Source organism: Lactuca virosa, chromosome 3 (genome assembly GCF_052849685.1).
Source record: "Lactuca virosa cultivar CGN04683 chromosome 3, Lactuca_virosa_CGN04683_v6, whole genome shotgun sequence".
Lineage (NCBI taxonomy): Eukaryota > Viridiplantae > Streptophyta > Magnoliopsida > Asterales > Asteraceae > Lactuca > Lactuca virosa.
The window spans coordinates 179,888,727-179,905,684 of NC_136428.1; the positions used below are offsets into that span (position 1 = coordinate 179,888,727).

At 35.5% G+C, this 16,958-nt stretch overlaps 1 protein-coding gene across 1 annotated transcript; it reads left to right on the forward strand.

Moving 5' to 3' along the window:
• The first annotated feature begins 6,676 nt into the window (after positions 1 to 6,676).
• On the forward strand, positions 6,677 to 8,012 carry LOC145166846 (uncharacterized). The gene has a single exon (XM_079085893.1). The coding sequence runs from the start codon at positions 6,752 to 6,754 to the stop codon at positions 7,406 to 7,408; it is 657 nt and encodes a 218-aa protein (XP_078942019.1). The 5' UTR covers positions 6,677 to 6,751; the 3' UTR covers positions 7,409 to 8,012.
• The last annotated feature ends 8,946 nt before the right edge of the window (positions 8,013 to 16,958 follow it).

Below are 16,958 nucleotides of genomic sequence, written 5' to 3' on the forward strand. Positions count from 1 at the left end.
AAGCGTTTCCACCACCAACCAAGTTGAAGCATAAATGTTGTTGAAGATACGCATGGAAGAAGTCCTAGTAGAGTCTAGGGAAATTTTTATGATTATTTAGACACAATCTTATGTGTTAACTCGTTTTTTGATTTTAGGAAATAAGAACTTGGGGACTGCCAGACAATACTTGGGACAAGTATGAGTAGGTGTGAAAGGTAGTAGAGGCCTATACTACCGGAAGCACAGGACTCACACTTGGATCAGGGAAAGTCATAAGGTTACCAGTACACTAGTAATTGATTCCGTTTTGTTCATGTATGTCGTTACCATCGTTTCGGTAATGACTAAGAAGATGATTGTTATTCCAACCCTAGTGGTAATATCAAATCGAGTCTTGATAAAATAAGTATGTTACGTGGTTCAGAGAACCAAGTTCGATGTTGCATCCGACTTAAGCCAGAAGATTGAAGTGAAAAATAATTGAAGCGATCAATAGAAGTATCGCAATCACCGTTAAAGTAAGAAGCTTGTAGCTAGATGTGCTACATGCTAGAATGTGATTATATCACGTTAGAACATGAAGGAAGGTGTCTTCCATTCTGGAATCTGACTCAAAAAGACTTGAGTCTAAGCGTTTCATAATACGATGAGAGGTCATTCGAACATGACTTATCGGTCTGTTACGGTAATCAAAGTAAAGAACTTATCTTAAGTTAAGTCTGTTTAAGAAGGAGCAGGATTCTCCAATAAGGATCGAGTTTGTAACTCAAAGTTTACGATTGAAACTCCAACATAGTACGAAGAGCAGGTGCAAGATTGAGCACCGCCGACAGTCAAGAAGTCCAAAATTTTGATACTCATTTAAAAGGGACATAACAGTTACGGTTATTACGTAGGATGAAAAGATAACGTATGGAGTCATTACAAGCCATGTTTTATTGATGATTCTGGGACGTAATCATCCTAAGGAAGAGATAACTATAACGCCTACAGATTCGGGCTACTCAATTTAGAGATAATAAGCGTTAAAAATGACTTTTTGATAGAAGATTATTTAGGATAAATAATATTAACCAAATCTACAGTATATGTCACAAGGATTCCGTACGTATAAAGAACGCTGAAATCCGACTTATAACGAATAAGTTATGACCCGTCGGGGTTTCACGATTAAACCGACATGGCTCTACGTAATGTAAAAAGTGAATTTTTGATAAATTAATTTTTAGCCTTAGTAATCTAAACTAAAGTCATAGTATTCGTTAAACCGAGAGTGTACATATAGAGAACGTCCAAATCTGACTTCATAAGAGGAAGTTATGATTTTTCGAAGTTTCAGCGTAGTAGTATACAGCTCATAAATCGAATTTTAGATCGGTCAACTTTTAGCCAAAATGATCTAAATTAGGATTTAATATCTCATTAATAGGAGTTCAACGATAAAAAGACAGTCGAAAACGGAGTTCGTGTGTAGAAGTTATAAATTTTACACGGTTGTTAACAGTGTAATCTTCTCATACTGTTAAATTTAAGATCGGTCGAGAATTAGCCGATGGAGTCAAAAGGAAAGATGTGGATCTTGTCAATACCTACGCGTGGATATAAAGAACGTCGAAAACAGAGCTCGTATGCGAAAGTTTTGAATTTTTTTAGATCGGCAGTTTTACTTGCGTCCGGTGCCAGTGTCAGCACCAGGCGAAGCCTTGGTGCCTACGCAAGCTCACGACGTGAGAGCCATGTCTCACGACGTAAGAAGCCCCTGGAAAGCCTATAAATAGAGCTGAATTTCACTCATTTCATCACACCTTTCCATTTCATTCTCTCCTAACTCCTCCTTCCCTAAGGTCCGTAGGCCTTTTCTCTAGCACTTCCTAGGTATTAGTGGCAAAGCTCCGGAGCGTCAGAAAGCTCCGAGAAGTAGATCTTTCGGCTTAGAAGCTCTGTCCGTTCACAATACGGTTTCTCGCTAAACCACATGTAATTTGAGTTATGCTTACCGTACTTTAAGTATAACTTATGTTTAAGTTCATTATCGTTATTTTGAACCTATACACAAGATTTATCAGTGATTCCAAGTCGTTATACTGATTGATCTACTTACGGGGATGATGTCTAGGCTAGATTTAGTGAGGCGTTTAAAGTGGGATCTCTAAACAGTATACTTAGTATACCAAACAGACCCTACCTTTGATATGATCCTACCTGGTTGTTTGATAGATCTTGAAGTAGACTTTGAATAATTAGTCGCAATATATTTTAGACTAAAACTTTGTGATAATGATAATAGGTTTCGTCAAATGAAAAGACAGTTGCTAGAAGCGAAGCGCTATCCAAATTTTGAATCGTCACTTTAACAATTGAGTGCATAGTTACTTTCATCTTACACATAGATATGAAGTATTTAATATAAATACATGCTATATGTGCCTATTATCTGTGTTCATGATATTTTCGCTAGATGAACGATTTATATATGTTTTACTTGATTTAAACTGTATATGTATTTTTATACCTATAAATATATTGGGTAAAGATGGGTAGATGAAAGACGATATAGATGATGATAGATGAAAGATGATATAGACGATGAGAGATGAAAGGGGAAATAGATGATGAGAGGCCTTGACTTTAAATATGACGTCATCTAGAAATGTATAGATGACAACCACGAACTATTCTAGACAGTCTAGTGGAACGCTAGTAGGCTCACAACCTGTAGGTGTTTTTGAACTACTTGTTCACCAGATGTACTCAAATAAAGAAAACCCTGGCAGTTATGGACTTAGTGTCTTATAAATGAACATTGGCAGCTATGGACTTAGTGCCTAGTAGATAACATTTAATGTCTAGTAGATAACATTGGCAGCTGTGCCTAATAGATAACAATAACATCTATGGACTTAGTGCCTGTTAGATAAACTCTGGCTGCGATGGACTTCGTGCCTATACTTTAGGACAAATCCTTAGGAATGAATATTGAAGAATACCTACTGACAAGTAGTATGTAGGAATCCCTGGACTAGGGTACTGTCAGCATAGATTATCCTTAGGGTAGATCCATAAGAATAAAGAAGATAATGGGGATGAGAAATTGGGTTAATTGTTTGATGATTAAACATATTAATTATATTATTGTGGGTTGAAAATCATATGTACTCACCAGGTTTTTCAACCTGACCCACTCACTTTATTGTATCACAAGTAGCGATATTAAAGATACATTCTGCAGAGAGATTCAATGAGTATTAGGCCTCTAGTTTAATTATTGTAAGACTTGTAATATTTCGTTATGCTTATGTTTCTGTATTGACGATGACATCCCAATATTTTAATATAAATAAAATACATTCCTTCGGAAATGCTTTGATATATCATTATTAATTTATTATGTTTTCTGGGAACAAATTCCACAATGTTATTACTCAAAAAAGACACTCTGATTTTTAAACAAGTATAAACGAATCGGTTTTTCTGGCCGTAAAATTAGGGATGCCGCATTTTAGTTGTTAGTTTTAGTCTATTTTTTTTAGACATTTTTAGTTTAATTTTATCTAATAGTTATAAGTTAAATATAATATTTAATACTTGTAGTATCCTGTTATATATATATATATATATATATATATATATATATATATATATATATATATATATATATATATATATATATATATTATATTAATTAATCATAAATGTAAAGTTTATTTTTTATGTATCGAATTCATATAAAAGTTAAAATACATATTAAAATTTTGAAACACGGTAACATATTTTATAAAACTTTTATATAAAACATATCTTACAAATATGATGACATATGTTAATAAACATGCAGTTAAGTAGTTAAACTATATACTAGAATAATAATCTAATAAACACCGAGGGTTCATCACATTCTTGGTAAAAGGAAATAATACATGAAATAATGACTACATGCATTGTTTTATGTAATATGATTATTTGGGATGAACATGATGTTGACACACCAATTGAAGTTGCAAGAGAATTGTCACCAATAGAGGTCGAAATAAAATTGGATGGAGACATTTAGTTTTAATAAATTTTTTCTCGATATACACATATTAATGATAAAGAAGTTCATTTCAGTCTATGAAATACATTAGTTGATCACTTATGAGAAATGTACTCCAACGCATAAATATGTTTTTTTTTCAATAAATTCATAATTAATTCAAATTCTTTTTGTACGAACAATTTATTTTGTCATAGTTTTTGAATAACATAATTTATAATATTATTGTAATGAAATAAAAATAGATAATATTTTTGTTAAAAGCTCATTGGTAGAATGGGTGTTTTTTTTATAATATATGTAAGTTACAAGAATATAACATACTTTTTGGATAAAATTAGGGTAAAAATAGAATATGGTTGAAGATGAAATACTATATATCTTATTTTTTTTTACTTTATTTTTGGGGGGAAATTTGAGGTGAGTTCGAGATGGTCTAAGGACAATTATTGAAACTCTTGCATTCTTGGTCTATGTGATTATATTTTCTTGTTCGTCTGGTCCTTTTATCCTGAAAAAAAAACATTTTTACCCTTTTTATTTTATTTTGACATTTTTATGTATTTTCTTGAAAAAGGAAACTAAATTAAACACTTATTGGGATTTTTAGGTTACAATTACATTGTAAATGCGAAATTTCACTTAACTCTTAAGGGTACATGCAACCGAAATGAATCTAAGTCTTTTTATAATTAATAACAACATACTTATGAAACAAAACTATGACTCTATGATAATCGAAATCAAGAGCATGATACATACCTTTGAGAATAATTGGAATTAAGCTAATCAAATACTTGAAGTCTCATTGGAAAACCTACCTCCAAAAGTATGGTAGCTTCTAATGCGTCACACCCAAAAGTATGATGGCTTCTAATGGTAGCTTTTAATAGGAGAGAAGGGAGAAGGGAGAAATGTGGATTTCTCTATGTGTAGGAGTATAAGCCGAAAATTCAAGGGCGTGCCCTTTTATATAACTGCCAGATAATCCCAGAAACTCTAGATTTGAATTCAAAATAATAATATTTTAATCCGGTAATTATCTAGTTTCCTTTTATCATTTGGAGGGTTTTAAAAACCCTATTTAGGGCACCAAAACCGTCTCCCTCATAGGGAGGTTCTAGATACTATCTATTGTTCAACTACTGAACAATTACAGCTCAACACGTGTACATTTAATTAATTCTAATTCATCCAGAAATAATTCCAAATTAATTCTGATTATTTCTTAATTAATTATTACTATTTCTAATTAATATATTAATTATATAGTATATTAACAAATCATTTATCACTCTCTTATAATCAATCCAAGCCATTTCTTGGTTATGATGGTAACCCAAAAAGGACTTTACTTTTATTCTTCAACATTATACCAATTTAGTTAGTACCTTAGACACCTTAATCCAACAACACTACCCTACCCCGCCCCACCTTCCTCCTTCTCCTTCATTCAATCACCATTAGTCACCACCATGGCCACGCCACTGCCACTGTTGCTGCTGTAAAATCATTGTTTCACACACACGTATATACCTTCTTGATTTCAAACCCATAACACACAAAAACACGATTTTAGATTAAATAATTATCGATGAAGATTATAAGGAGGGGATCAAAAGAACAACTTGATTTCAAACACACTATTGTTGTCACCAACATCAACCACCATCGCCATGACAACATTTAGCCACCACCTCTACCTGTACACCGTATTCACCACTACACTCAACCAATTCAAACTCCATCATGCCTCAAACACTACTATCTTTATCCATCAAACGATAACAAAAACTATCGTTGCACCTGCCGAAATAATCCCACAAATCAAATTTAGTTTTCATGTTCAACCTCGCCAACAAAATAATTCTAAGAAATTGAAATCATTTTTCAAGTTCAATCTCACATGTACTCAACGAGAGTTCAAAGGAAAGATTCATCCCCACATCGGTTTGTCATCCATGGATTCACTAATCATCAAGCGCCTAAAGAGACGACCTAGGAATGGACCTTTAGCAGTATACCAGATCAATAGAATGATTCAACTCAATTCATCTTCATCTATGTACCTGTAAGAACGTGTCAAACACAAGTTATTTGTTTCACCGACTATATGTTGCGGTTCTTTTTGGAGTATTTTTATTATCAACACTTAACCCACATGTCCGATGGCGATGTTGGTCAACGAAGATCTTGAGCCAACGCCGGAGGTGGTCTCCAACCACCATGGTACTTGTCTGGTGGTGTTTATCTTGGAAAGGAAGAAGGACAGAAACTAGTTTTTGGGGTACGGGTGTATGGTGGGGGTGGATGATAGTTTTTTTTTTTTTAATCAAATAAAGTCATACCATATAAAAATATAAAACAAAATAAAAAGGCAAAAAAAAAAAAAAAAAGGTCTTTTTATATGGAAAAAATATCGTTCGGGCATGTTTTAGAAACCGGATTAATTTTACAATTGTGGTGACTACGTATGTTTTGGAAAACAACATGACCAATTGAGTAATTTTGTCAAGTTTCTACCGAACTTTTGCTGATATTTAATTTTTTATTATTATTTCGACTCGTACCATGGTAGTAAAGTTAAGTGAGTTTGGGATTCAAGTACTTCAATTTACAAATTTAACCTTCAATTTTACATAATCCCAAAAAGTCACCCTCTCCTTTTTCCTAATTTATCAAACTCGTTTCAATGCCTCAACATGCTCTCACCATTTCTCTGTGAATCTTTCAAAAATGGCGATAGAACTCTTCTCTGAAAATTCCGGCACCGGTGGCGGTGGCAACATGACAATGAGCCCTCGAATCTCATTCTCTCATGATCTCTCTCAATCCGACACAGTCCCCGTCGAACAACTTCTCCGATCATTCTCCTCCTCCTCCTCCACCGTCGATTTCAATTTCTGCGTTCAACAAAATCCCAATACCCACCATGCTTCCATGGCCGACGAGCTTTTCTCGAACGGAAAAATCATCCCAACCCAAATCAAACACCACCCACCACCACCACCACCATCATCATCATTACCACCACAATCACCAGCTTCAAACTACAACCCGCTGCCGGCGGTGGAAGAGGAACAACATAATTCATCGAAATCGTTTTGGGGATTTAAGAGAAGCAGTAGCTGTGGCAATGGATATGCTCGGAGTTTATGCCCGATTCCATTGTTATCTCGGAGCAATTCCGCCGGATCATCAACAAGTACAAAACGATCATCGTCTTCAAAAGAAGGTTCTACTCATAAACACCCTCATAATTCACAGAAACCTCCATTAAGGAAAACGAGTTATAGCTATGGGAACAATAGTAGCTCCAGTAATGGAGTTCGGGTCAATCCGGTTCTGAATTTGGGATTCGGATCTTTCTTCTCTAGTGGCAAGAAAAAGTAACCAAATTTTCAACCATCCTAAGTTCCCTTTTGATTGCAAAAAGATTATTGGTTTCTTAAAAATACATTGGATTTGTTTAATTGAATCTATAATAACTCATAAAAACCATGGTATGTTTTTATTGATTTTGTTGAAAACTTGGATGGTTTGAAATAATTTGTAAAAAGAATGTCTTTTTTTTCATGTGGATTTTAAAGGCTTTGAGCTTTTAGAAGTAATGATTGGATTAGTTGTTAATTAGTTTTGGATTATGTATAAGTGTACGGATTAAATTAGAGTTAATTGGATGAAAAGACAGCACATTTGAGACCAAATGAAGGTTCCTTTTTCATGGAATTGGAGAGCATGTTCACATGCATTTGGGCTGTTTTCTTGATTAGAAAAGGCAAGACTTGCTTTCATGGGGTTGTTGTGTTTAGGTGTCATTTGGATGTATATGTTCAAAATTGTGTGATGTGGATTGGGTTTGGTTTGATTTTTTTTTTAATTTGTGTTTTTTTCTTGATGACAATGTAATCCAGTTTGTGGGGTTTTAGGGAATTTTGTTGTATGGTTTATTATTGTTGATGTGACGGCTTTGATTGATAAAAGTTTGGTTTCATTATGATAAGCGTTATTGATTTATTTGAATCTATTAAGTATTGAATTGAATTTGGATGGGGTTTATTGTTGGTTTAAATGACACAACAGTTTACATTAGATATCACATGTTAGGCTATACGGTATGGTGTTAACGCATCACATGTTAGGCTATACGGGATGCCTTAAAACATTATCGTGTAGTACCCCCTTCATATGTTATGTGCATGTGGTCAGGATGTTACTCGGTTAACATTTTATAACGTCAATGTCTTTATCCATTTCTTTCTCTCTCGATTATTCCTATTTAATATTATTTTTATTCTAAAAAATTAAGAGCCTATTGGATGGTGTTGAGTATTTTCTAGGATTAATGATAGGAAAGTGGTGTTGATGTGACATAATTTTTTATGTTATGGTGGTAGAGGTATACCATATAGCCTTAGGCTTGTGGTATAACTCACCATGCCAACGGCGTGGTGATGAGGTAGACAATCATTGTGGCATGAACACCGTCCCCAAAGGACGTAGAAGGCATGTGGTGTGACTGTCATGGCTAAAGCCAAGACGAAATCTCCATCTCTCATAAAATTCATATTTTAAGGTAAGATGGTCGATATTTCGTAAGCAAGTGGTGTAGAAGTTGTTATGAAGTGGCGCTGAGGTGACAACAATTTATGTTGTCTAGACGTAGGTATACCTATAGGCCTTACGATAGTTTGGGACAAATGAAAAGTAAAGATGCTCCCTCAAGGATAGAACATTACAACTTTTTCAGATCTATAATACATATGGATTTTGAACCAAACACCTTCATTATAGAATTCATTTCTTATCATCCGGCTGCTTTGGGATATAGGTTGGTGGTATAAGTGAATAATGCTTCTTTGCAATATAAAAGAGATTGTAAATGATTCGAACGAACATGAACAATAGCTTATTCATGCTCATTCAGATAAGTAACTGAAGAAATAAGTGAGCACTGTAACACCCAAAAAAAATCTAACTTTAAAATGTTATGGTTTAAAAAACATTCGAGTGTTAACCCACATTTAACAAAAAACAATCTCACAAAAATATTTGGTGTTACTATTAAGCATCAATACAATCATAGCAAGCAAATAAGAATTACATCAATACAATTAACAAGGAACTTAACAAGTTTCACTCCATTCTCTGTCACTTGACTTCTAACTTCCATATATCATCCTCTCCCCTTAAGTATAACCTGAGATACATGGCATTAAAAAGAGATACGTAAGAAAATAATATATCGTGAGCTATGCGGGTTTGTGACCCAAAACGTTCATCGCATTTTCATCAAAAACATTTTATTTTTGCAAAATATATCTTTTCAAGCATTTTCAAGGAAAACTCTTTTCACACATATCATAAATATCATTTCATATATTACCATTTCATTTCAAAAGATATATTTCCACATTTTATTCTATATCATAACATTTCATTAGTCATAACGTAATTCAAGACATTTCTTTTCACATTTCATTCTTTATTTCATTAAGGGCTAATTCTATTGTTGAAACGTTGTCATTTTTATACTTAGGACCTACCAATATCCCCAAGTTTATACTAATGTGGAAAGAAAAAAACCAGCCCACCAAGGCATCATTTCCGTTGGGACATCTATTTCGCGAAGGGGAGACACTACCCCAATAGATTCCTCTATATCCCGTTACGGTGACATCATGGCTCGAGCAATATATTCATTTCATTACTTTCCAATTCATTTCATTACTTTCCATTTATTGTCATTACTTTCCATACTTTACACATTTCATACATTAGTATCAAAAACTCATTTCAAAAGTAAAGCATCTATATTTCAAAACATTTCAAACACATTTTCAAAACATTTTATCTTCTAAAACATTCTTTGCTTTCAAAAACATTATTGCCTTCAAGGCATTCTTTCAAAATATCATTTCCAAAAACATTCGACACTTTCATTTCAAAATATTTCATATATCAAACATTAGTGTTTCATTATCATAAGATCATTTTGCCATGTACCCCAAAGTGGAAAAATGCCAACACATACTCACCTAGTTTTCCAATGAATGTTGCTACTCCCTTCTAGCTAAACTTCACTAGTAACCTGAAACATCCCAGAAATGTTGTGACAACCCGAAATTTCTATTCTGTACAACCATTCAATTCAATATAAGTCAGAACAGTTTCTGCTAACTTTCAAGCTTTTTGGAATAAGTTTGAGTGTTTTAAAGTTAGTACTTCAGGAAATAACAGGAGAGAGGATTCCCTAGGGTTTATTGTGCACCAATAAAGTTCCAAAACTCCAAGAGTTTGGAGTTTACGGCCTAAACAAGGTGTTTACGGCCGTAAACCCCAAGGGGTATAAATATGGCACTTAGCCATTTTATTCACTTTTTCACATTTTCAAGAACCAAGACTCAAATCCTCTCAAGTATCATCCGATTTTCCTTCTTGATCTTCAACTATGTAAGTGTTTCTTGCCCTAAAAAGTTGATATCTTACTTAATCTAGTGATCTTACGTGATTCCATCCGTGAAATCATTCCATTTGTGTAGATCTTCAAGTGTTCTTAGTTTCACCAAGAACACCAAGAACACACACTAGTGTTCTTGGACTTTTAGCACCTTTTCAAGCTTCTACCTAGTAAGTACTCTTACCCTAGCGTGTTATAAGGCTTGTTACACTTCATAATCATCTAGAAAACACCAAGAATCAAAGGATCAAAGGTGTTTAAGGTCCAAGAACACCTTGGACCGTAAACCCTAAAAAGGGTGCCAAAGTGTGCCCTAGTCCCTTACCAAGCCTTGGAAACTAGCCTAGACCCCTTCCTTGATGTGCTTAGTACTTGAAAACATCAAAATACCATAAACCATTTGGGTTTACGGCCGTAAACCCAAAGAGAAGTGGTCCAAGGACCGTAAACTCCCTAAAGGAGTGAAATGGTGCCCTAATCTCTTCCTAAGGCTTAAACATGAAGTAGGAATGCTTCTTATGATCTTAATGGCTTCAAAACACAAAATGGTCAAGTACCATGAGTTTACGGCCGTAAACTCATGGGTTTACGACCGTAAACTCAAGGGGTTATGGTCACAAAACCGTGAACTCCAAGAAAGTTTACCCTTGAACCCTAAACTCAATAGCAATGTCCTACAACACTTAGAAGCAATCCTTAGCACCTATAACACTTAAATAAGGTGTTTTACATGTCCTAGGATGTCTTAACTTTGTTAATTAGTTGTTTAAAGACTAATTGGATACATATATGTGTTATTATATGTTAACTAGGATCATTGTATGTGTGCAAGTCTTCACTTGACACCTAGCATCCTATACATTCCGTTCATCCAAACCACTCACTACAGGTGAGTTCATACCCCTTAATTAACCTTTTAAATGTTTTTAAATGCTTTTATGGGGGGGGGGGGAATACAAGTTGAACAATTATAGTTATTATATCAATCACATGTGATTAATAACTACCAAACAAGTGGATTTCTTACTTTTCAAACTGTGTTACCAAACTGTTTTACTTCAAACTATTTTATAAACTCTTTTTCATATCAAATACTTTTATTAAACTCTTTTAACTTATATTCTGTGTATCTATATAGATATAGTTATATAAGTAGGATTGAAAGGACTTAGGACTGATAGCTCACCTTACTTCCAGTTCCTTGTTTGGTTGTGGACTTAGGGTATTCGGGTTATTTGTCCGAAGGTCGTTTGAATCCTAGTTATATATTATGTATATGTATATAGATATAAAAGTTCCTTCTTTCATTCAGTTCAATACCTTTGGGTAGCAAAGGTATACGCAAACATGTTTATACATTCAGACAACATTACTAGTAAACTATAATAGGTATAGTTTAGGGAGATACTAATACTATTACTAGAACAGTGAAACATACAATGAGTCAGTTCATACATGAGTCAATAACAAACAAACAATAGATACTATGATGAGAAACAAACAATCGATACTATGATGAGAAACAAACAATAGAATACTATGATGAGAAACAAACAATACATGCTAGACAGGGAGAGAACACACAAATACAGCTAGCACATACATATCCTAGAACATTATTACATTTATGTGAGCCACGTAACGGGGCATGGCACTACCTGTCATGACCGTTTTGTATCCAGAATCTCCTTTAGTGGGGAGCGTATGAGTTTGTGTATAGATCTATACCGGATTGACTATCCTACACCTTGCTGCTCGCTACAGTGGGACTTGCAAGTCTACGGGTGCCAAACGTCATTTCTTACGACGTCTTACATCGTCGTTTTTCTATGAGTCGGTAGCAGGATACAGGCCGATCACATGTTACTTTAAATAACAATTGGTTTAAAGTAGTTAGTACAGTAGTAGTTACTTAATACAACACTACAGTACTATTTCATTTTCCCATTACATTTACTTTGTGATATTCACACAATAAACAATAATGTAAAAACTATATTTTTCGTTAATGATAGTCAGATTTGGGAAAATACACGCTCTTACAAGAGACACACACAGATACTAGATGCCTTGGTAGAAGGCTACTTTTAGTAGGAAACATAGGGTTTTCTAGGAGAGTTCAAACAATTACAAACTTTTACAAACTTATACAAATACAGACTTACAAACACTTTCATACAAATACAGACACTAATATATTTATGATCTCACCAGCTTTAAAGCTGATAAACTCTTTCAAAATAACTTGTATTCTCAGGTCACCAGTAGACAGGTACCGGTGCCAGGTTTTGAGAAGATGGAGCTCATTCAAGACTCATCTTTTATTTTGATGTATATTTTTGGTGTCTGTATAACTTGACAGAACACACTTGTATGAAATTATATTATTAATGCAATGGATGATGTTGTTGCTTGTTTACTACTTTGCATTGTTGTGATACTGAACATGACGTCCTCCACCCCCGAACGTTTCCGCCGTTCCGGTTTTGGGGTGTGACAAATGCCGACCAATTTTTTTTTAAAACATTATTAAACCATAGGTATCATGGTCATCATATAAAATCATAAACCGATTATCTTAAAATATTGTAGTATTTGTCAACAAATCATAACCTCATAACAAATATCATAGTAAATCTCCCAGGCTAGAAAAAACTGTGGTGGGTGCCATGCGATCATCCCGAGCCCTTCCCCTTGCTAGTGGAAGTACCTGAAACCAAAACTGAAAACTATAAGCACGAAGCTTAGTGAGTTCCCCAAACTACCACATACCCTACAAATAACATGCAACTAGGAGATACGGGCCCTGCCCACTCTCATGGAGATTCGGGCCCCGCCCACACTCCGCTGTCTAGGAGATTCGGGCCCCGCCTACACTCCTCTATCTAGGAGATTCGGGCCCCGCCCACACTCCACTACTAACATGCATACGAGTATTACACAGACAACAAGGACATCTATCCATTAATCACATATCTATACTCAAGTAATAATATAAGCATCGGGCCCCGCCCGTTCTAACTACTATGAGCTTCGGGCCCGCCCCCTCTAAGCTACTATATAACACTTATACGGGCCGGCCTTGGTGCCGTAGACCCGTTCCTGCTGAAGGAAACTCACCTTGCAAGACTGACTGCTGAAAACCCTAGTGAGAGATCCCTGTATGCTGCTCTGGCGACTCCCCGACTATCAATTCCAATATAACACTTAATCAGAATCTGCTAATCCTTTCTTAGGGTAAAATGACCCTTTTACCCCTTGTTAATGTCAAAGTCAATGTCAAATCCCAATCAACCCTACTCGTCGAGTTCTCTCCCAACTCGGCGGGTTTGTGACCAAATCAAACTCGTGGTCAACTAAGTCCACTCGTCGAGTCTCTTAACAGACTCGTCGAGTTCTTCCTGACATAACATCAGGACATATCGACTCCTACTCGTCGATTCCCTCCTTGGACTCGTCGAGTCCCTCCTTCGACTCGTCGAGTTCTTAAGCTTTCGAGTCCTAATCTTGTCCAACTCACTGAGTCATCTCCTAGACTCAGTGGTTTCACTCATAACCATAAAAGGAGTTAGGGTTCACGACCCGACTCGCCGAGTTCCAAGAACAACTCGTCGAGTCCTCCTTGTGACATCTCCATTTAGTTAATTTTAATCCATTCCAGTGCTTCCAACTCATAGATATGGACACCTTAGGCTAGCCTTTCACGTAAAGTTGCTAACTTTACGTGCATGCATGATGTTATAAAGCTAGAACACTGAAACCAAGCTAAACATGAGAACCTAAAGCATGGAATGGGGACATGGCTAAATAAAGGTGGCAACTTTGAGCTTCTGGAGCTCAAGAGTGCCTAGATCTAAAGTCCTTATGTCCCCAAAAGCTCTCAACTCGGAAATGACCTTAGAAATGGCCCTAAAAAGACCATAAACAACTTAAATGAGGATCTAAGTGGAAAGAAACCAAGGTACAAGCTTTATACCTTTAAGAGTTCTGAAATGCAACACAAACACCAGATCTTCTGCCTTCTCCTTGGATCTTCTAGCCTTTCCTTCCTCCTTCTATCCTCAAATCACACAAAAAGGCAAGAAAAGATTAATAACACACAATAGCTGCTTAGGGTTTCGAGAGTGGGATGTGGAGGTGATGGAGGCTGGGGTGGAGGCATGTTATGTTGCTTAAATAGGATGCAAGCCCCATAGATTAGGGTTTCCTCCTGATGGACCTACTCGCCGAGTCCAGGCATGGACTCGTCGAGTAGACCATTTAAATCCCGCGACCAAGCTGGCACCTACTCGACGAGTTAAGGCTACCAAGTCGCCGAGTAGCTCTCATAAAATGAACATTTTAAGAATTTAAATACGTACCAGGAATCAGGCGTTACATAACCACCCCTTAGGCACAACCTAGGAAGCCTTTGATTCCTCTTCATTTTGCTTGGATATTCAAATCTCCACTTGCGTCGATCCTAGAAGCTCTTGAGAATCAAAATCGCCATTAGCTCTCTCCTTTTCCCTCAGTCACGTTCTTCCCAAGCAAATGGAAGAGAATACCCATTAACTAGCTTTGAACTTTCCCAACTTGTCACTTTTGGTCCCTCCTTGCAAAAAAGTCTTTCAAAGTAACTCCAAACTAACTTCCAAAATGGTCCCTCTCCATCCTAATTCACAAACTTAGTTCACGTTCATAAGTTGGTCAAATCTCTAGTCAAACCTAAGTTTCACCCAATTGTCACAAATGGCCCTTTAACTTTTAACATGTTATTATTTTCACTTATAATTTTCTAAACTTCATATAAATTGATGATATAATTATCCCTTGGTGATTTATCCAGATAAATCATATTTCATTTATTTACTTTGTTAATTTAAGAACTCGGTCTTAAATTTTAGGATGTTATAATTATCTAACCCTTAAAAGGGTTCCGTCCTCAGAATCAAATCGCGACCCATCTCATTAGATTTTCGTGCCATCACTTTCTAATTTATTCGATGGCCATATCACTTTGGTAGATTTTTTCATAATTGCAATTCGTTCTACTAATTATTAATACATCATTAGAGGCTATTAATCCTTTTGGAAACTTTTACCCCTTTGTTCCTTTTTGAACTTTTAACAACATCATGCAATAAGGTTATCCAACCTTAAGTCAACATTCGTCTATTTCCTTACATAGGGTCAAATTTGACCAGGTGTGTTCCGTTGTGTTCAAGCACGTCACCAACATCATTATATATATATATATATATATATATATATATATATATATATATATATATATATATATATATATATATATATATATATATTCATTTTCCCATTTTGCGGCCCTCCATGGTATTAGAGTCTCAATCATAACATAGTATCATCAACTTGGCATGGACACCTGCCAAAACACTTTATGGTACACATAATGTCTCATTTCTATTTCTATAATCGTAATTAATTCGTTGCTAGGTTTTATACTTAGAGTCTAATCACTCTTCATGACCTCTTGGTCTATAATTTCTTTTCTATCGGTCTTGATTTCCAAATCATAGTATTGAAAGTGCAGTAAACGTTACACACTTCAGTATCTATGTATGTCGAGCTATGGTAATCCACTTGCTCTTATCTTATCACTTTCAAATCCATTTTAATTTCTAGTAATTTAATAACAGATTAGTAATTTTTACATCATTGAACACGTAACAAGTGTCTACTTATTCTTAAACTTATTGTAATTTCAAACACTCTTTAAGTGTAGTGATCTTCATTTGACCAAATAACCATTTTCCAATGTCATAAGCTACTTCAACACACTTTTTTCAAAGCAATGTCCTTATTATAAACTACAATCCATGGATAATCTAATTTCCATGTACTTTTCCACTTTATGTTTGATAGTCTTTGAAATGATTTTTCAATACGAATTAAAGTCACACCCCCGACCGAGGCGGCGGAACAAGCTGGGCTGTGCGACTAAGTTCATGGATCACAAGTAAACTGAATATATAGCACAAGTACAACAATAAACAAAATAGCATTCGAGTTCCATTGTAACGCCCAGACTCTGGTACGCATTTATTTATGAATTATTCATGTTTGAAAAGCTACTCGACGAGTTGGATGCCCCAGACTCGTCGAGTAGAAGTTAGTCTTGGACGCGGGATTTCAGCCACCTACTCGACGTGTCAAGAGCCCTTGACTCGGCGAGTAGGCCTGGTAGTGTGAAACCCTAATTTCGGGGTTTTGCACCCTATTTAAGCATCTTAATCCCCACCCATTGGCCTCATTTACAACCTCCTTGTCCCAAACCCTAATCCACGAAACCCTAGAGCATATTGTGAGTGTGTGAGCCATTTGTAAGCAATCTGGTGGTTGTCGAGGCCAACACAATTAATACCCTAAATATTACACACTAAATAGTGTATAGTGGTAAAGGGATCGTATCCACGGAGATTGGTTCAATTTTATAACTCTATGTAAATCACTCGTTCAAGTACTTGT

Excerpts from the sequence above, each read along its gene's own strand:
- LOC145166846 (XM_079085893.1), top strand. The coding sequence starts at position 6,752 with ATGGCGATAGAACTCTTCTCTGAAAATTCCGGCACCGGTGGCGGTGGC.